Below are 22,293 nucleotides of genomic sequence, written 5' to 3'. Positions count from 1 at the left end.
TCTGTAATAATCTGTAAAATCTGTAAAATCTGTAAAATCTGTAAAATCTGTAAAATCTGTAAAATCTGTAAAATCTGTAAAATCTGTAAAATCTGTAAAATCTGTAAAATCTGTAAAATCTGTAAAATCTGTAAAATCTGTAAAATCTGTAAAATCTGTAAAATCTGTAAAATCTGTAAAATCTGTAAAATCTGTAAAATCTGTAAAATCTGTAAAATCTGTAAAATCTGTAAAATCTGTAAAATCTGTAAAATCTGTAAAATCTGTAAAATCTGTAAAATCTGTAAAATCTGTAAAATCTGTAAAATCTGTAAAATCTGTAAAATCTGTAAAATCTGTAAAATCTGTAAAATCTGTAAAATCTGTAAAATCTGTAAAATCTGTAAAATCTGTAAAATCTGTAAAATCTGTAAAATCTGTAAAATCTGTAAAATCTGTAAAATCTGTAAAATCTGTAAAATCTGTAAAATCTGTAAAATCTGTAAAATCTGTAAAATCTGTAAAATCTGTAAAATCTGTAAAATCTGTAAAATCTGTAAAATCTGTAAAATCTGTAAAATCTGTAAAATCTGTAAAATCTGTAAAATCTGTAAAATCTGTAAAATCTGTAAAATCTGTAAAATCTGTAAAATCTGTAAAATCTGTAAAATCTGTAAAATCTGTAAAATCTGTAAAATCTGTAAAATCTGTAAAATCTGTAAAATCTGTAAAATCTGTAAAATCTGTAAAATCTGTAAAATCTGTAAAATCTGTAAAATCTGTAAAATCTGTAAAATCTGTAAAATCTGTAAAATCTGTAAAATCTGTAAAATCTGTAAAATCTGTAAAATCTGTAAAATCTGTAAAATCTGTAAAATCTGTAAAATCTGTAAAATCTGTAAAATCTGTAAAATCTGTAAAATCTGTAAAATCTGTAAAATCTGTAAAATCTGTAAAATCTGTAAAATCTGTAAAATCTGTAAAATCTGTAAAATCTGTAAAATCTGTAAAATCTGTAAAATCTGTAAAATCTGTAAAATCTGTAAAATCTGTAAAATCTGTAAAATCTGTAAAATCTGTAAAATCTGTAAAATCTGTAAAATCTGTAAAATCTGTAAAATCTGTAAAATCTGTAAAATCTGTAAAATCTGTAAAATCTGTAAAATCTGTAAAATCTGTAAAATCTGTAAAATCTGTAAAATCTGTAAAATCTGTAAAATCTGTAAAATCTGTAAAATCTGTAAAATCTGTAAAATCTGTAAAATCTGTAAAATCTGTAAAATCTGTAAAATCTGTAAAATCTGTAAAATCTGTAAAATCTGTAAAATCTGTAAAATCTGTAAAATCTGTAAAATCTGTAAAATCTGTAAAATCTGTAAAATCTGTAAAATCTGTAAAATCTGTAAAATCTGTAAAATCTGTAAAATCTGTAAAATCTGTAAAATCTGTAAAATCTGTAAAATCTGTAAAATCTGTAAAATCTGTAAAATCTGTAAAATCTGTAAAATCTGTAAAATCTGTAAAATCTGTAAAATCTGTAAAATCTGTAAAATCTGTAAAATCTGTAAAATCTGTAAAATCTGTAAAATCTGTAAAATCTGTAAAATCTGTAAAATCTGTAAAATCTGTAAAATCTGTAAAATCTGTAAAATCTGTAAAATCTGTAAAATCTGTAAAATCTGTAAAATCTGTAAAATCTGTAAAATCTGTAAAATCTGTAAAATCTGTAAAATCTGTAAAATCTGTAAAATCTGTAAAATCTGTAAAATCTGTAAAATCTGTAAAATCTGTAAAATCTGTAAAATCTGTAAAATCTGTAAAATCTGTAAAATCTGTAAAATCTGTAAAATCTGTAAAATCTGTAAAATCTGTAAAATCTGTAAAATCTGTAAAATCTGTAAAATCTGTAAAATCTGTAAAATCTGTAAAATCTGTAAAATCTGTAAAATCTGTAAAATCTGTAAAATCTGTAAAATCTGTAAAATCTGTAAAATCTGTAAAATCTGTAAAATCTGTAAAATCTGTAAAATCTGTAAAATCTGTAAAATCTGTAAAATCTGTAAAATCTGTAAAATCTGTAAAATCTGTAAAATCTGTAAAATCTGTAAAATCTGTAAAATCTGTAAAATCTGTAAAATCTGTAAAATCTGTAAAATCTGTAAAATCTGTAAAATCTGTAAAATCTGTAAAATCTGTAAAATCTGTAAAATCTGTAAAATCTGTAAAATCTGTAAAATCTGTAAAATCTGTAAAATCTGTAAAATCTGTAAAATCTGTAAAATCTGTAAAATCTGTAAAATCTGTAAAATCTGTAAAATCTGTAAAATCTGTAAAATCTGTAAAATCTGTAAAATCTGTAAAATCTGTAAAATCTGTAAAATCTGTAAAATCTGTAAAATCTGTAAAATCTGTAAAATCTGTAAAATCTGTAAAATCTGTAAAATCTGTAAAATCTGTAAAATCTGTAAAATCTGTAAAATCTGTAAAATCTGTAAAATCTGTAAAATCTGTAAAATCTGTAAAATCTGTAAAATCTGTAAAATCTGTAAAATCTGTAAAATCTGTAAAATCTGTAAAATCTGTAAAATCTGTAAAATCTGTAAAATCTGTAAAATCTGTAAAATCTGTAAAATCTGTAAAATCTGTAAAATCTGTAAAATCTGTAAAATCTGTAAAATCTGTAAAATCTGTAAAATCTGTAAAATCTGTAAAATCTGTAAATTTTGTATATCGTAAGGGAGAAACAAATCGCAGTCAATTTTAACTTTACCTCACTCACAAGCCCGCTTTCAATCCGCTCTGAAAGCTCCCAGCTTCGCAGCGAGAGAAACATTCTCCCACCGAGAACTGAGCTGGGCCCGGTGCATGCAAAAAAAACAAAACGAACAGAAGTCCGAACGGCTTAGTAATACTCAGCAGGCGGCATTAGTAGTCTGCCGCGTGGTGTTCGGTTAGGGGTGAGTGAGAGAACGGCTTGAATTCGAGCTTTCATTCCGCGTGCACCTGAGCTTTTTTTCGGCGTTGCTCGGTTGCGCACGTTGCTGCAGTAGTGTCTGTGGCGCAAAGAAATCTATATAAAAGTCAACGGCATTCATAATTTCTTCTTTATTTGTTGTCCAAAGGTGCTGCCGAGTGCTGTTGCTGCGAGTGAGTTGATGTATTTTTTGTTTTTGAAAATAGTGTGAACGTTCAGGGATTTGTGTTGTCAATAGTAGCCGCTGCTGATGCTGCTCAAGGATTGGTTGCGTTTCGAAGGGATGCTAGTGCGAATTAAAACCCCAAAAGTAACAATTAGTGCGTCAATGAAATTGGTGGTGCCAGATTCAGCAACGTTTGTGAACTATTGAGTAGAAAATGTGCAATTGTTACGTCCATCGTAGAATAAACATGACAAAAGAGAAGAAAATGGTTCGCGATTTTGAAGTTGAAGCCAAATATTTGCAAACTAGCAACATTGACAAATAACATTGAAACAAAAACGAAAGTGAAAAATGAAGAAAGAGTGTGAGGAATGAACAAAAATATTGATCCAATACAAACTTGCTAGAAAAATTAACATATGTTAACAAGCTCTGAAGAATTGGGTCAAAAAGATCTCTTAGTCTCAAACCAATAATATACTTCTCATGCTCAATCGTTAGTGCCTAGTCAGAGCGAATTTTAAAATGTACTTCTTGGATCATTTTTATTTGGTTTAAAAATATGACATAAATTTTTTCAATAGCTCTTCATTTTGCTAACTGATCGATGGGCTGAGTTTGAATCGAATTGATCTTGATTGAGATGAACACGGAAAAAATGCATGTTCGAAATTGAATGATTGAGTAGTTATGTTGTTTCAGATAAGTAGTTATGTTATTTCCACTGAATCATGTTTTGATGCGATTTTGCTCGGTTGCTTAGTAACTTGTGGACTTGTTATCAAGTGTTCATTTTATTGTCGAAAAGAAGAACGCATGTTATCCTCCGGTAGTTTTTCATTCGTAGCAGGCGTGCGTTTCAGTAAATATTATCCAGTTCGTCGCTTGTAGTTAGAAGTATTTGAAGTCTTTTTATGTCGATTTGATTATAATTAGCTAACACAAAAGACATAGTTTCGTAAATGGTTGTCAGTACTGTGTTGATGTTTTTAATAAGAATTGGCCTAACATCTCATTTTAGGAGCTCAAGAATAATTGTCATTTCGAATATGAATTTTGCTATCCTTAACGGTTTTTAGTGAAGGACGTTTTGTTTACAAACGAATTTCCGACACCTTCACCACGTAGGAATGAACAAAATCTTACTGAACTGGTTTGCATCTGATTACGAATTTCGAAACCATGCGCAGTCCAATGCGGTTTTCCCATATCAGATGTCACTTCAAACCAAACCGGTGTGTCATTTGATTCGTTTTTCGATCGACACGTGGTCACGGGTACTTTCCTTTCTAAAACGAAATGTTTTGCAAGCCTGTCGTACTTTGCTCAATTTCGAGAGAGAGAGAGAGAGAGAGAGAAGTTAAATCGAAAGAGATTCCTATTGAATCGGTGCGGATGTCTTCAAGGTAAACCTATTGCCAACCACCGTTTTGTACGAAACCTTGTCGTCTTGCCATTTCGAAATGAACTATCCGAGCAAGGATTTGCGGTGCTTTGAGACGACAATAGCGGCTGTAGAAATTTCACCAACTACATAGCGAGTCAATCGGAACAGTAACTCAAATATGTTAGAATAGATCCATAACTTATTCGTCATACCTAATAGTTATGTTGTATAACTTCAGATTGCATTACTTTGGTAAAACAATTACCAATCCTACCTAACGTAAAAATTTGATTCCATTTATTCATATTTCAATATTGTAAGTCGCTCAAATCTGTTATTAATGAGTTAGGAGTTAGTTTAGTTAGTTAGAAAGTTTCAAAATTTTTACAATGTTTCAACATAAGCCATCATCACACTTGTCAGAAAGCTTGGGTTGCTTAGATCCAGTATGATGTGTTCAGAATGCTATACTCTATAAGCGGTTTTGAAATTTTTCTCAGCTATTCTTTTTTCACTAACAAAAAAAAAGCAGACTTAAACATAGAAAAAAAAGCAACAATCGTTTCTTGTTTTCGTTTGATTGTTTTCATAGAAGTTCGTTCTATATTCGTTCCATTTGGGGCTAAGAATCAGGACAGAAGTATTTCACCAAAAGCCATAATTTCGTTGATTTTCCCTGGATCATACCTTCATTTTTTTGTTGAAATTTAACGCTATAAGTAATAGAAGAAGTCCGCTCAAACTCGGTTTAGTAAATTTTGATATGCAGGAAGAGTGTATCTTAGCTTGAACTTTATAGATGAAAATAGTTTATAGTTTAGTACCACACTCAACCTGACAAACGATCCGCTTTGAATTCAGGGAACTAAATTCCGATGCGAAGTCTTAACCTTCTGTTTCAAAATACCACACATCCTTGGAATATTCTGAATTTAAGAAATTTTTTTCTTAAACAAAGAAAACCTAGAGTTTCCTGGAAACTGGAATGTTCTTCCCTAAGGTTAAATTTTCAGAAACTTTTTATTTCGGTTGCTTTGCTCGATTCTTATAAATAGTAACTTCGGGAGGAGTAGGTAATAGGAGCTTTTTTGGTCAAATTTACAAGATAAAGTTTGAGTGAAGCAATATAAGGGCATTACATTTTTCTGTGGAAATCTACTTTTGCAATGGACTTCACAGATGCTACGATCATACTGACACTAAGAATCTTTCCAGATAGGAAATTAAAACATATGACACGTGATTAGCGAGACTGGCACCTTATTATCTGAACCACCAACCCAAGACTGTTAAGCATTTGTCAAGGTATATTTATAAATTAAAATCAATATTTTCGATTACCCGGTGAACGACCGCAACTAGGTTAAAGCCGGGTATAAATAAATGATATAAAAAAAAATATTTTCGATAGATTATGAACCAAAACGTTTACTTATGAATCAAGTATTTGTTTAAGTCTTGTTAAGACGTAGAACCGCGAGCTAGTTTAAAATTTGATCAGTATCTAAAAAGGGAAACAGATTATAAAAACGACATGAGAATACAATTATGAATTGAACGGCTGAAAGCAAAAATCGGATAAGTGCAACTTAGTTTGGAAAACCCGCTTAACTATTTTTGAATGCAAAAACCGGATAAAAACATTGAGAGCAAAAACCGGATAAAAACATTGAGAGCAAAAACCGGATAAAAACATTGAGAGCAAAAACCGGACATGGATTTTGAAATGCAAGAATCGTTCAGAAAGATCTTTTCTGCAAAAACTGGACAAAAACTTAATCGGTTCTTCCAAAACAAAAGTATTTATCCGGTTTTTGCATTCAAAGTTTTTACCGACTGTCGCTGTGGACGAAGCATGATTTGCTTGTTTGTTAAAAACAACTTGATCTATGCTGCGTTCCCACAGCGGCCTTTTGAAAAAAATTTTAATGCAAAAACCAGATAAATACATTTGTTTTGAAAGAACCGGTTAAGTTTTTGTCAGGTTTTTCATTCAAAAATATCATTTAGGGGAAAACCTAAGTTTGTGGTTAGGGCACATAACCGTTTTTACTTTTCTTTACGTTTCGTCTTAGACTCGTCAGTGCAGAGCAGTTCAAATTGAACTGCTTAATGCAAACTTAAACAGTTCAACTTGAACCGCTAAGCAGACGTAAAGTTAATGCTATTTGCAAAACACTTATTAATTGGCACCGAAGTGCCATGTCTTTGCTGACGTGCCGAACGAGAACGTTATTTTCGGCTAATACTGGCCGAAGAAAAGATTCAAAAATAGTTAAACGGGTTTTACAAACTAAGTTGCACTTATCCGATTTTTGCTTTCAGCCGTTCAATTTTGAGCCGCCTTACAAATACGACTGTAATTGAACTGCATGGCTGAACATGTTCGGGTCTTCTGTTTAATTAGACTGATTCTTCGTGTGTGCTTCATATGCAGAATAGTTTAATTGACAAAACGATTTCCCCGGGTTCGGGTCCCCGTCCCTGACGTAGCTTTTTCGTGGTTTTCATTTCATAGTTGTTTTCGCATGCTACGTTTTAAATTTGTTTTCCTCATTAGATACTAATGAATGTTTTTTTGCCTTCTTCTTTGCTCTCAACATAAAATCATTTCGTTGTGAATTCTAGGCGTCAAATGACTAACGAAAAACTATAGCGGAAGATTCTCGCCGAAAGCTATTTCGACGAAACAGTCACTACGCGAAATCATACAATAATCTATGAATTTCAATGCTCTAATAATATTCAACTGGGAAAATTTATCCTGTCAGACATCCACAGATAAAAATATTTACATCTATTTCCATGCACATATTTGGAGCAGGAAATTGAATATAAAGTTATCTCTCAGATCTTCACTTTTCAATATACATTAAAAGCAAAACTAAGCGTAAATCTGTAAAATATGTTGCATAATTCATTGGGAAATCAAGGCATTCTAGTTTACTTTTACAGCGATGATGGTTTTCAAACAAACCTTTGATTCAATTGATGTTTATTTCAAAGTATCATTGAATTACATATCGAGTAAATTTTATTTTTTTTCTGTGTCCATGCCACTCGTTGGGATTCAACTAAAGCTATAAAATTCATAAAACCAGACAAAACGAATAAATCGAGTCAAATGTGATGATACTACTGGCGGCTGCGATTAACATAAACATTCCTAATATAATTAAGTAAGTTAAAAAGCTATTGAAAAATGTGTACACAGTCTACGATTTTTTCCGGCAAAATATAAAAAAGGGTTGTTTCGCTTTCGGTGAAGTTATTCATTCGGCGAAACGACTTCCGTAAGCAAAATTTCGGTGATATGTCTTTTGATGAAGTAGTTAACTATTTAACTATTTTTTTTTTTCTTAGAATCAGATTTAGGCATTTTTTTTTAATTCTATCAATGAATTTATTTTCTGACACTAATCGACTCCTTGTTCGCGATCTAATTCCTAAGTGTACAGGACAATTGCATTGCTAATGCAGGCACTAAGAATCCGTCTATGTTTAATTCAACTGACGAAAATAAAATTGAGAATGAGTGTTCGAGACCACTTCTGAAAAAAACTGGTTTGCTGCATTTGTTTGATTTTAACAAAATACTATGATAAAAAGGTGATTTAAATTTTAGCCTAGCAATCAATTTTTACAACAAAATCGAATTGAAGAATTGAAGTGATAAAAAGGTGATTTAAATTTTAGCCTAGCAATCAATTTTTACAACAAAATCGAATTGAAGAATTACAGCACTTTTACTCGTTTTTATTGCGCGAGTCATCATTGATTTATTTTTATTTCACCCCGGCTTCAAGATTAAGCTTGTTAATTTGAAAGTTTGTTTTTCTTCATAGGTTTGAATTGCTTATTCAAATGAGGACCTATCTGCTCAAACTATTCTTTAAGAAAAAAAATTTCAAGGATCATTCCCATGGGCTGATGTGGAACAAGACAACCAAAGTTTCAAATGATCTGTATTTTCAATCAAACATTTCAATCAATCGTCGTACTATTTCATTTTTAATGAGCAAATGGACTAAAGTCTGATTAGATCAATCTTCATTAGCAGCACAAAGGTTTTAGTTCTCGTGTGGAAATTCGAAGAAAATCGAACGCGCGAATCAAGAATATACACCTGGTGGATTTAGTCGGCTCTCATCGGTTAGATCATCTGTCCGATTATCGAACCGATTGAGCCGTCATCGGAGAATTCTAAAAAGCTTTACGTTTAAATTAATTCGTTTATCGGTATTGAAAAATAGTGAGTCATTATCGGGCACATAACAATTTGCAAGCAGTTTCAACAAGACTGTCCCTTTTAGCTTTTTAATGGATTGTTTTGCTTTGACACTTCTCAAGAGTTTTTAGCTAATAAACTTGTTCATAAAACCAATTTCATTTTTGTTTTCTTTGTCCTGTCCTTCAGTAATGATGGTAATAGATAAATAGAAACAAATTTTCTGATTTTAATAACAAAATTAGTTGTCAATGAGAATTTCGTACTGGATTGAAATATTGCTGGTTTGTGTCCAGAATATTCGCCAACTAAACACATTCTCTAAAAATAAGAGTTTTTTTCAGCAAAGTAAATTCTCAATTTTAACTAATTTTATAGTTATTTTGGAAATTTTGTTGTTAAAATCAACTAATTCAAAAACAGTAATACGAATTAGGCGCAGAGCTAATTTCGGTCGTTCCGTGAAGTACTCAAGACTTACCCCGGCTCAGTTCCAGGTTTCTCATGCGAAAACTATATAACATAGAATTTCATTTAAACTAGTATCGCTTTTGCATCGAATGAGCAATCAGAGCGATGCTTTCCAATTGATATATCGCTTACTCCTTCAAAACCGTCGTCTCCGTTAGGGAAATCTAGTAAATCAGAAAAGTGTTTTAGATTTTTAGCGGGTAAAAAAAGACATTGGTAGTTTTTATCAGTGATATGTAATTTAAAATACGTGACTATAAACATTGAAAGCAAAATATTTCCAATCAGTTGATGAAATAAAATTAGTGATTGAAACAAAACTGTCTGAGCTGTAAGAGTTCAAAAGTTGACCACATTTCTATATGTATTCACCCTTGAATTACTAATTTGCACCCCTATAAAGAAAACAAAGATGTGTTCCACATCGAGAAAAGTTTTTCTATTTAGTGAAAGCTTCCTGAGCGAATTCGTTGACTAAATATGCCCTAAAACTTCACGATCCCTATAAACATCTAATCCATAATCCTGCACTCGAAACCAAAGCGACAAGAGTCATGAGTCAAAAGTCAAGAGTTTTACAGTCGATATCAGTAAGACAGGAGAAGTATAAAATTAAAATTATACATTTTTACCAATACTTGCACAGTTCGAAAAATTCTTGTGATTTTACATCTTATAAGATGCATGGAGCATTATATTTCACATGAATTTATATTCAAGAACAAGTAAAATTGTGTGATTTGAAAAATTACATGCCTTTAAAACGAATGGAATAAAAAATCAAAAGATCGATAGCACCACCGCGACTTGAACCGAAAAACATAAGATCACAAAGCACACCAGTTAGTCGACTGAGCCACAGAAGCACATATCTGCTTGGCTGGTAAATCTTGCAAATAACATCATACAGTCTCACTTGCTAGCCGAGTGCAAATTACACTCGGTGCCAGTATATTTCTGTACGAATGGAATATTGCGTCATTCGAGAAGTTCAGTAGTTATGAATTGTATCGTTTGTAGAATTATGTCATCTGTAAAATTCATAATTTCTTTCTATGTATGAAGAGACGGACTAGAAAATAACGTATGCAATAGTGAACATGCGAAAGTAACCATGTTCAATCCAAAAACAGATTAAACTGCCAAATGAATGACTCCGGTTTTTTTTTGGTAAGAATGCTTTGAATCAATCAAAACTAGTGAAGCAGAACTAATTTTCATATCAAAGTTTGATCAAAGGCGCAGCATGTGGCCGAAAGTTGTCGTGATGTAAAATTGCGGAATCGTATATGCACTTCATTCGTCGAATTAGTTTCAATACAATGATCCTGCGATGGTTTGACCACTCGACAGACTTGCAAATTTAGACCACCAAGCCAAAACAATTGAAGCTTCGTTGACGGTACCGGAACATTTGGCCGAAAACTGTTTCGTCGAATGGGCTGTTTGATCGAAAGCAGTTTCACCGAAAGGGCCATTAAGCCGTAAGAGTCATTTCGTCGAATGCATTATTTGACGATTGGTTACGGCCTTTTTGCAAACTAATCTGTAACGGCTCGTTTGTTTTAATTACTCAGAGCAAGGTTTCTTTGCCATAGGGTAGCGAAGTCGAACATTACGCGGATAAAAGTGATGTAGCGATCCCTCAAAGACAACGTGTTTTAGAAGATAAGTGAACTGGCAGCTGAGGTCACGAGAACTGTTTAGTCACAGAGATGTATTTTTTTCTTAGGAAAAAAAATTCTGAACTGAAAAAAATCATAAGCAAATTGTTCCTTAATAATCGACGTTTTGTAATATCTCTTTGGAATCAGAAATTTCAAAGGATTTTTATTGTTATGAAACTTGCAAAAACCGTCCATTTTATTTAACTGCATCAATAAAAAAAAACTTGGTTTTTAAATATTTCTACGTTTTGTCTTTGACTCATCAGTGTATTAGCAATTTATATTGAGCTGCTAATGCCACCACGCGGTAAAACGTAAAGCTAATGCTATTTGCAAAACACTCCTATTGTCCCGTAGTGCAATGTTTTCGAACTTTTTCGTATAATTGAAGATGATGCCAAAAGCTATTTTTGGAATCCAATTTAAATGATTCTACTAAAAAAAGCAATGACCGTTCGTAATTTGAATGTATGAATAACTATAAATACTAAATCTAATTTAAAAGATATACTGTACCAAAGATTCGCTAAGAACATGGAGAAAAATCCTGGTTGCTTAAAACAACAAAACGATTATTTGCCGATCAAACCAAAAAAAAATTGTTGTTTCAAACCGAAATATCCAAGATTCGAACAAAATATGCGTGATATAAACTGAAATATGGTTGTCTCAAACAAATGTTGGATGCTTAAAAAAACTTCGGTTGAATCAAATCAAGATTGATTTTTTTTGTGATTTTTACTATATAATCAAAAAAGTTCTTCAGAATTACCCGATTTTTATTTACTTTTACACGATTTTTTTGTGCAAATGTGATATTCCTATCGCTCTTAGTTTATATTTAGCGAAAATTAGAAAATTTATGAAGTCTTCGGTTGAAAAAATTTCGTTCTAAACGTGTTAAAGATTGATGGAACTAGCTGCTAAATTGTTTCAAACAGTTTTAATCAAAATTACATAACCAAAATTAAACCTCTATAACATTTTTTTTACTGTCGTCGATAATCCCAACAATCCTACTTCGATAAGCCTAGTCAAAAGCGGATTTCTCTAAGCACAGACACTGACAGCTACCGAGTCCGCGAAATTGCGTCAAATTGTTGCATATATTTTCTAACGATTGTTCAATGTTTTCCATCACCGTCGCTAGCGTGAAATTGAGAGCAAAGAAGGGTAAGCATCCACAGCTACGAAGCTTCGGCATTAAAAGGAGAAACATAAGTACACAACTAAATCACACACACACACCCACCGATTGACGGGGGAGCAACAGACAAGCGAGCACTGACTGAGTAAAACGAAGCAAATCGGTGTTTGAGCAATTTTCGAAACAAAAATGTATTCTTCTACGATGGCGGTATGGAGCTTGCTTGGATATCTGGCGGTCCTGGCGGGCACTTCCTGGGCGGCGTATGAAAGACGTAAGTACAATTGCATGCAATCACTTTTTCCTAACTCTGTCATAGTATGATTCTGTTCCGAAAGATATATTATCGACATCATTTTGATCAATATGTTAAGTCATTCGCCGCGATACATTTTATATGATCAGGTTCCGTTGATAGTAGCTAACCACTCAGCACAAACCAAATATTACCGCTCCTTTCAAGTGTTAAGGTTGCCGAACTTGCTGACTCATGATTATAACTGACCGATTCAGGACCATTAACTTGAAGAGCGCTCTCCGTTTCAATGTCATCTGTTACAACATAGCTCTGCCGGTGACCGTCACCGACGATTTGATCGTTCAAAGTTGTGGACAGCATTTCGTTGCCGGTGTGTTATTCATCAGTTAACTGAACATCAAGGCACAATTAGCACCCACAAACTCACACTTTTCCTCAAAACAAATCCTAGGCGATCAACGAATCCTCCGCTGACCTTTACCGATCATTCAACGAATTATTGCTCGACCATCACCGGCGAAAAGCAAATACCGTATTATTAGGGGCAGTGAAAAAAAAACCGAGTTTATCATCATTGCTCAATTGATTTTCAGTGTGCCTATAAAACGATCCAAGTTTACCGGTGATGATCTTCAAGGTTAATAAGAAGTTCATTCATTGAAGTTTCACTATTTGTAATATAATATTACTGTAAATTTTTAATATTGGAAATGGAGTCTACGAAAATCAAATTGTGTAGATCTCTACAACTTGTCTCTCGTATTCATAATTGTTATAATTGAGTGTGTTCTGAAGGCAACGCTAGCTTTGAGTTGGTCGCTTATATTCCCTGTTCTGAGAAGGATCCAACACAAATTTTTGTAGATGCGCACATTGCATTAAATTAGTTGCAATTGCTAGTTGGTTCGACGATAAAAGAGTTCTCGGATCATCAGTTCTGGGTTTATTTCCTTCTGGTTACCTTCGTCTTTGATTGATGGTATCATTATCGCAGTTTCAGTGCAGGATTTGCCGTAGTGTGAAGGTTGTTCATTCAACTGACATGTTATCAACTGATTCTCGTAGGTAACCAGCGATTTACAGACACATGTCACGTAAGATGGAAATAACTTGTTCAGTCGCATACATAACACACGCACGCCATTTCGGATACCACACGGAAGGATCGAAATTAGCTCTGCGCATAATTCCTATTACTGCACGGAAAGACCGAAATCAGCATTTTGGCGAAAAAATTAGTTGATTTTCTGATTTTAGTTAATTATTTTTTGAGACAACTAAAAAATTCTTACTTTTGCTGATTTAGATTTTCTAAATCTAGTTCCATTAATAATAATAAAATATTTGTTGAAATGGCTATTTTTTTAGTTGAATTCACCAATTAAACGTGCTGTCATTTCTTAGCAAAGGCACACTCCATATCCATTCAACTAATTTTTTAGTTGAATTAGAGAAATAAAACGTTGTTTTCAACCAACATAAATGGTTGAATTGGTTTCTGCAATTTGCAGCTATATGGTGCTCTGTCACCGAAAAAACGTTAGCACCGTAATGACTACTAGCCACTAGATGGCACACTACTACCGAAAAAAATTTCAGTCGCGGTTATCTTTTCTATATTGGCAGGTATAAATACGATGTTGTATTGGAGAAAAAGACATAAGCGAAACATAAACTTTTTTTTGAAAATTTTACTTCTAAATCGCTGTTTTCTTCATTCGACTTCGCGAAATCGACTCTCTCACTGAAAACTTTGAGCACTCGGAAACACAAAACATAAGCACATAAGCACTCGGAAACACAAAGACGGCGTAGCTCGGAAGGTTGGAAGATACAAAAAACATCATTTGACATATATAATTAGAGCGCAACATTCGAAACTCACTTCACTGTTCCGCGTAAAAACATTATTACCCACAATCGCTTCAAATGCGCACAAATTCTGAATAAATATACTTTCCACTAACAGTTTACGTCATTTTCACATATCGGTTTAGAAATTTATATATGGCTATATCGTAACACATGCGAAAAACATCTAAACAATTTGCAAGCAGTTTCAACAAGACTGTCCTTTTTAGCTTTTTAATGCATTGTTTTGCTTTGACACTTCTCATGAGTTTTTGGCTAATAAACTTGTTGATAAAACCAATTTCATTTTTGTTTTCTTTGTGCTGTCCTTCAGTAATGACAGTGATAGATAAATAGAAACAAATTTTCTGATTTTAATAACGAAATTAGTTGTCAATGATAATTTCGTGTTGGATTGAAATATTGCTGGTTTGTGTCCAGAATATTCGCCAACTAAACACATTCTCTAAAAATAAGAGTTTTTTCAGCAAAGTAAATTCTCAATTTTAACTAATTTATAGTTATTTTGAAAATTTTGTTGTTAAAATCAACTAATCCAAAAACAGTAATACGAATTAGGCGCAGAGCTAATTTCGGTCGTTCCTTGTGTTTTTGAAATAGTTGATTTTAACAACAAAATTGTTTTGATATTTTTCGCATGTGTTACGATATATCCATATTTAAATTTGAATATGGAGTGTGCCTTAACTAAGAAATGACAGCACTTTTTATTGGTGATTTCAATTAAAAAATTAAAAATGCAGAAATGAAATTTCGCCACACTTTCCTCTCGACGGAAAACTCTCTCGCAGTGATTTTGTATTTCACGTTATTGCATTAGACCATAAATCAAATAAATCTAGATTTCCCACTGTACGATGACACACGGAAAGACCGATATCAGCATTTTGGCGAAAAAATTAGTTGATTTTCTGATTTTAGTTAGTTATTTTTTGAGACAACTAAAAAAATCTTACTTTTGCTAATTTAGATTTTCTAATTCTAATTCCCTTGATAATAATAAAATATTTGTTGAAATGGATATTTTTTTAGTTGCATTCACCAATTGTCATTTCTCAGCTAAGGCACACTTCATATCCATTCAACTAATTTTTTAGTTGAATTAGAGAAATAAAACGTTGTTTTTAACCAACATAAATGGTTGAATTGGTTTCTGCCATTTGCAGCTATATGGCGCTCTGTCACCGAAATAACGCTAACACCGCAATGACTACTAGCCACTAGATGGCACACTACTACCGAAAAAACATTCAGTCGCGGTTGTCTTTTCTATATTGGCAGGTATAAATACGATGTTGTATTAGAGAAAAAGACATAAGCGAAACATAAACTTCTTTTTGAACATTTTTCTTCTAAATCGCTGTTTTCTTCATTCAACTTCGCGAAATCGACTCTCAATGAAAACTTTTTTTTTTCTCTCTCTCTTTTGGCTCAGACCTATCGGTCCATAAAGCAATGAAAACTTTGAGCACTCGGAAAATAAAAACCGAATACACACGTCTGTGAAGTGAAAAACGGGTGTACTTTTTCCCATTAGCTACTGTGGTTGTATTAAATTTGCAGGCAACTTTATACATGCAATTGAGGAGCATTTACGCACCCACTCTACACTAGACAGCGATTTTAATGTGTCATGGGATGCCCAACTACATTACTATTACACTGGGGAGTCTAGATGTATTTTATTTATGATTAGACACTGTGTACATCTTTGTTAACCAAATCTAATGTTATGTTGCGTGAACTGAACATAAACTTTTGTTTTGTTAAACTGTATCTCTACTATATTCTTACGTTGAGGTGCATTTGTTGCTTTAGCATGATATAAACTTCTGTTGATGTATATTTTCGTATTTTGCGGCATTTGGAATTAATTCTGATTGGATTTGATTGCATAGACTAAGACACTGGTTTTTGTTTATTGAATTTGTTCATTATGTTAGCACATCGATCAGCTAGTAGCAACAAGTTTATGAAAGAAAGCAGTTTTTGTTTTTGTAGTTGTAAAATAATAAAAAAATCTAACAAGTATTAAATCGAGAAACACTTTAGTTTTAATTCTGTTGTGAAACACAACAGAATAATAACTAAACTGTTGATAGTTACGTCTTGAAATTAACTGAAGTAAAAATAAACAATATATTAGCAGTGCCCGTGAATTGAACCAAGAATCAAAATCATGATCGATCGAACTGACTGAAACGTAGTCAATATAGTTTAGTGAATAAATCTTTTTACTCACTAAACTACATTAACTAAATTTCAGCCAGTACGAGTACGATTTATTTAGGTCGAACTTCCGGTTCGGGAGTAACGGGGTCAATGTGAAGAAATGAAAAAAAAACTCTTTTTTAATCCGCCTAGTGGTGTAATGATACCTTTCTCATATTACCTATATTTCCGAAAACATCACTAGAAGAGTCTTTTAAGGTTTTTTTTTCAAACTTGTATAAAATCAAAAACTTTCTTCGGTATAAACTACCATCATCTTTTCAATTTGGAAACAGTTATGTCAAGTTAATATAGACTTAAATGTGGCAACCTTGCACATTATACAAAATTGAACAAAGAATGCTGTGTGCTAGGCGGGTACGTTTTCTTCCCCTTCCGTACCAGCACGTACCGATGCGTACCGATTTTCCATAATTTTGAATGACAGTTTGTAAGTTTTGATACTCATTGTCCTATAATTTCGAAACCAGGAGTCGGATCTGGATGAAATTGCACAGTATCTTTTAAGACACTGAGAGCTTTAATTTAAATCTTGGTTTGTGAAAATCGGCTTAACCGTTGCTGAGAAATCGAAGTGCGTTCCGGTTTTGGAGCTTTTTGCCTTTCTCTATAGAAAGGTATTAGAATTGCTGGAAAAACCGACTTTCGAACGGAGCCTCGGAGACCCATAGTGTTATATACCATTCGACTCAGTTCGACAAGATCGGAAAATGTCTGTGTGTGTGTGTGTGTGTGTGTGTGTGTGTGTGTGTATGTACTTTTAGAAGATATTTGAACGCGCTCAATTTTCTCAGAGATGGCTGAACCGATTTTAACAAACTTAGGCTCGTTTGAAAGCTACTGTCGGGCCATTGATCAAGTTCGAAGATCAAATGGCTGTGACTTTTGGTTTCGGAGATATGATTGTATAAGTGACGTAACCGACAAAATGCGTTGAATTTGAACGCGCTCATGTTTCTCAGAGATAACTGAACCGATTTTAACAAACTTGGGCTCGTTTGAAAGCTACTGTCGGGCCATTGATCAAGTTCGAAGATCAAATGGTTGTGACTTTTGGTTCCAGATATATGATGGTATAAGTGACGTAACCGACAAAACACATTGATTTTTACCGCTCTTATATATATATATATATATATATATATATATATATATATATATATATATATATATATATATATATATATATATATATATATATATATATATATATATATATATATATATATATATATATATATATATATATATATATATATATATATATATATATGGGTGCCAAAATTTTAGGATCACCTCTATTTTCGTTAAGTTCTAGTGCTCAAAAGTTTAAGCACCTCGAAAAAAGCCTTCATGCAAAATTTGACCTAAATCGGACATGCGTAAGAGGTGCTGCCCGTTGGTAAAGGTTTGACAATTTTCGACCTTGAAAAAGCACCATAGGGGGGAGTACATGAAATTTCCAAAATCGAAATTTCTTTTAGATGCCGAAACTCTTAAATCTGCATGAAACATCGAAATTTATTGTCATAACAAAAAAAAAATTTTTTGAAAAAATCAACTTTCTGGGACTCTGAAAAATTTTCATATTTTTTGTAAGTCCCAAAAAATCGACTTTTTCAAAAAATTTTTTTTCGAGATGACACTCAATCTCGACGTTTCATGCAATTCTAAGCCTTTTGGCATCAAAAATGCTTTTTTAGCATTAGCATCACTGATTACAAATAGGCAACGCAAATGTCAAGCACTAGTTTGGAAAAATGATGCTTACTGTTTGACATAAACACTGAAGCATGCTTTTGTGAACTACTCGAGTCAATCTGCATCAATTGTTGTCAAAATTAGTGTCCAAAATTATTTAATAAAAGTATGAAACATATTTTCATGAGACTGTTATGAAAGAAGAGAAAGGCATTATCACACCACTAGGTGGATTAAGAAGGGTTTTTCACTATTATCGATGCTTCCGGAAGCAGAAACCGAAGACTATTAGTCCTAAAGTAGATTTATATAGACACTAACTAACTAGATGAATTTAGCAGTGTTTTATAAAAATGTGCTCTTCGTTTCGCCACCGCTTGTGGAAAAATACTCATGAAATTGAAAATGTTTACTAATCGCTATGTAATACCGGAACCGGAAGTCGTATTTGGATCAACTTTTCGAAAAATTTTCAAAGAATTTCAAGACCTTTTATTTGCATCTTATTTTGTAAAAGGCGGTTGAAAAATTTCCGAGAAAATTGAGTGCTCATGTTCTCATATATTCACACATATTGCCTTGTAATTCCGGAACCGAAAGTCGGATAAAGATAAAATTCAATAGCAATCTATGGGACCGTACGACCTTTCAATCGGCCATCTCTGTGATAAGTGAGTGACATTTTTTTTTTCGTATTTTGGTACATATCACCTCGTAATTCCGGAACCGGAAGTCGGATCGGAATAAAATTCAAAAGCGATCAATGGGACCGTAAGACCTTTCATTTGAATATGAGTTAGTGAAAATCGGTTCAGCCATCTCAGAGAAAATCGATTGACATAATTTGTCACACACACACACAGACATTTGTTCAGTTCGTCGAGCTGAGTCGAATGGTATATAACACTATGGGTCTCCGAGGCTCCGTTCGAAAGTCGGGTTTCACAATGATTGCATAACCTTTCTATATGAGAATGGCACAAAGTACACTCGATGTCCTCAAAGACCGCAAAACCCATTTTCTTCAATCCAACTTCAAATTAAAGATCTTATACTCTTATAGATCGCTATTGAATTTCATATGGTTCTGACTTCCGGATCCATATAGAGCAGAGATGCAAAAAACGTAGAAATCCTTCTACATTTTGCTCAAAATTATTTCAGTTTATAGGTAATGCTAGATGCTGACCAAACAAACTGATTTCAGTTCCCAGGACCATTGTGGCGAATCCCAGCTCCTGGTTCCGGAAGTACCGGAAATAGTGAACGAAAACCCAAAAACGGAACTCTCTTCATTTTCCCAGAAACAGCTGGGTTGATTTTCACAAACTTAGACTCAAACAAAAGGGTCTGCGTCTACAAAAAGTAGACTGCTTTTGACCTTTGTTCGGATCTGACATCCGGTTCCGGAACAACAAGGTGAGACGTGTTTTAAATTTTGAACCCTCTTATAGAGCAAACATGCAAAAAATAAAGAATTCCTTTTAAGTTGGATCAAATCCATTACAAATTGAAAAGGTTATGCTGGTGTATGCCCAAAAAAATATTTTTCTGTTTATTCACTAATCGAAGAGCAGTTTTTTGAAGGATCCTTTAATAATATTAATGAAACCATGAGTTTTATGAGCAAGGTTTTATAACACCACTAGATTAAATGAAACAATTTTTTATAGTTTTGTTTAGACTTCTTATTTCTATGTAAAAATAATTATTAATATTTATTTGATAGTTGGATGATGATTTTTAGTCGTAAGATATTTACTTAAAGATTTCCATTCCAGCTTATTCGTACAAACTAATACGATCTTTTTCTGTTTGTTGTTTTCCTGACTGTATTTTTGTTGAATAGTGGATACAAGTTTGAATCAGTACATTATTTTACTTATTACTCGGCCTAATTGACGGATTGCGATGTTATTAGAGTTGATGCCTTTGATTCGGTACTTAAACCAATATCATAACAAAATGATTTTGAAAAAGTCTTCGTTATTGCGATGTGGCCATTTCCATCTTGGCCATTAGGTTCATTTATTAGGCAGATCTCACTCTATCTTTCTAAAAATCTTCAGCACTGATAAATGTGAAAACTGCAATTAGTTGGCAGCTCGATGAATGAGCACAATTATGCAATCAAATATGTCATTAAGCAGGGACGTACGAGTGGTGGAAAATTCAGAAGCAAAAAAAAAAGTACCAACGTTCAAATCAAGAAACAATGACTTCGTGGGAAGTGGATTATGAACTGTACTGCCAAGGTCAATGTGAAAACCGGATGCTGTCATAATCACGAACCGTCCGATTGTTCGCTCACTCAAACAATTACCATTGTGGCGAAATTCCTAAACAAAAAAGGTGTTTGATTACCAGATCTTGTTTTTTTTCTATTGCCGTAACAGTTCTACCGAGCCGTTTTGTATCACCAGGTGAGCATTGAAAACTGAACAATACTAAGCTCCAGAATGTCTGGCCCCATATGCGCATACGGTCCTCAAGCCGGTTTTCTCAGCAGTGACGATGACGAAACCAGCCGTAAACAGACTCCCTCCGCGAAGAAGGGGGGCAACTCAGCTTCCATCGCCACAAAAGCGAAAAGTAGATACACACAAGTGCGACATGATTGGCATGCCTGCTGCTGCTGGTCCGGCCATCTGAGTGAACACCCCTGAAATAAGTATGCGAACACATGAATGGCACTCTAGTGTGCCGAGTGCCGCTACCATAGGCTGCACGGACGGAGCTGATCGTTTCTTCTATGACGAAATATTGCTAAATTCGGAGGGCAAGTAAATACAGAACCGCAAAGTGAATGGGCACGCGATAGCATACGGACGAACGGAACAATTGGTCTATGCAGCAGCGTCCAGCGCCGTCCCCATTCGTCCGGTTGTCATGCAGCATAGCCGCCGTCCCGTAATGCATCGTGCGGCTAGCGGCTGTGAACTCGAATGTTCATTAACGTTATTTACCTTTTCATGAGCAAATGTTGTGCAAAACTTTTGACCTACACATGATTTCAGTGCAGTGATCTTGCACAATCGGTTCGGAGCAGACGGCAGCCGGCGTGGCCTGGTGACCGTAGTCTTTTATCTTTTCATTTCTCAATTAGGGTTCGGTTACGACTCGCTTAAGACCAAGATCGGTGTGAGAAACCGTCGACCACTCCGTCTATCGGTTGTTGTTGTTGTTGTTGATAGCATGCGAATTACCGGCGATCTTGTTCAATATGTTGAAGGTCGCATCGCTGGTGTTTTTTTATTTATGACAGATTGCCAACTTTTGAATCTCAAAAGATCGGATTGACTAAACATTCTTCAACGTTCACAGAAGAAGAAAAAACAACGCTACCAGTATGACTGTATTGCTTTTGCATTCCATTGCCGTGTCGAAATAGAACTCGTTGATTCACCATCCCTAGTTCAGCAGACCACCGATCAAGGGTTATACCAAAGCATAGAGCATTACCCCTCTGTCTTCGCATATGCTTGCCAGATCCGAAAGGCCAGACAGCCCTCACTCTACGGACCCCTCTATGTGCATCAGTAAATAGGTCACTCGGTAGACGGCACACACCGGACGCCAAGCCGCACTCACTCCACAGCGCAAGTGCTGCCGAAAAAAAAGCTGTAGTGCAAACTCGAAAACACTACACTCGGGGAGGATGCATCGAACGACTGAACCGTTGTCAATTTGTCACAGGAAAATGAAGAAGAAACAACTACCAGCCGAGATGCCGTACGTACCTCAACTCAATCGCTCTCTAAACCCTGAGCTTTGCAGGAATCTTGGCAAGAGTCATTTTCCTTCTGTCAAGATGCTTCATTCCATGCCATGCCTTCGGACTGGTGTTTCGCTACGGCGAATGGAGTAGGCCGTGATGAAGAAACGCGTGTGTTCGTTCCATGCCACAAACTGGCAACTTTCGGTGCATCACATTAGCCGTCTGCCGGCAAAGCAATTTTTGAGCTTTTCTCACCCACGTAAAATACGAAGAAAAAAATGAGTAACTGGAACTTGTGGCTCACTTCCCAGTTGCTGTATGGCACGACTAACACAGATTACTGGTGATTGAGTAAAATTGCCATAATTGGCGGAACTGAATGATCGTGAGGTGCACCCGGGCATATTTAGACAGAAACCGAAAGTTATGACGACACGCGTGAAACATTACCAACGGACCGTGAAACGATAATAATCACAGCAAGCCATGCTG

At 34.2% G+C, this 22,293-nt stretch overlaps 1 protein-coding gene across 2 annotated transcripts in view; it reads left to right on the top strand.

Moving 5' to 3' along the window:
* The first annotated feature begins 2,988 nt into the window (after positions 1-2,988).
* Positions 2,989-22,293, top strand: part of LOC131432812 (protein takeout-like) — a 66,527-nt gene continuing 47,222 nt past the window's right edge. The window contains exons 1-2 of one of the 2 annotated variants that reach the window (XM_058599339.1): positions 2,989-3,126; positions 12,023-12,293. In XM_058599339.1, coding sequence (XP_058455322.1) covers positions 12,209-12,293 — 85 coding nt within the window. In that variant the 5' untranslated portion in view covers positions 2,989-3,126; positions 12,023-12,208. Of the gene's footprint in view, positions 3,127-3,176; positions 5,812-12,022; positions 12,294-22,293 lie in introns of those variants that run through there. The other variant, XM_058599340.1, reaches the window with a different exon arrangement.

Source organism: Malaya genurostris, chromosome 2, assembly GCF_030247185.1.
Source record: "Malaya genurostris strain Urasoe2022 chromosome 2, Malgen_1.1, whole genome shotgun sequence".
Lineage (NCBI taxonomy): Eukaryota > Metazoa > Arthropoda > Insecta > Diptera > Culicidae > Malaya > Malaya genurostris.
The sequence above is the reverse complement of the archived record's forward strand: the minus strand, read 5'-3'. Positions and strand labels throughout refer to the sequence as shown.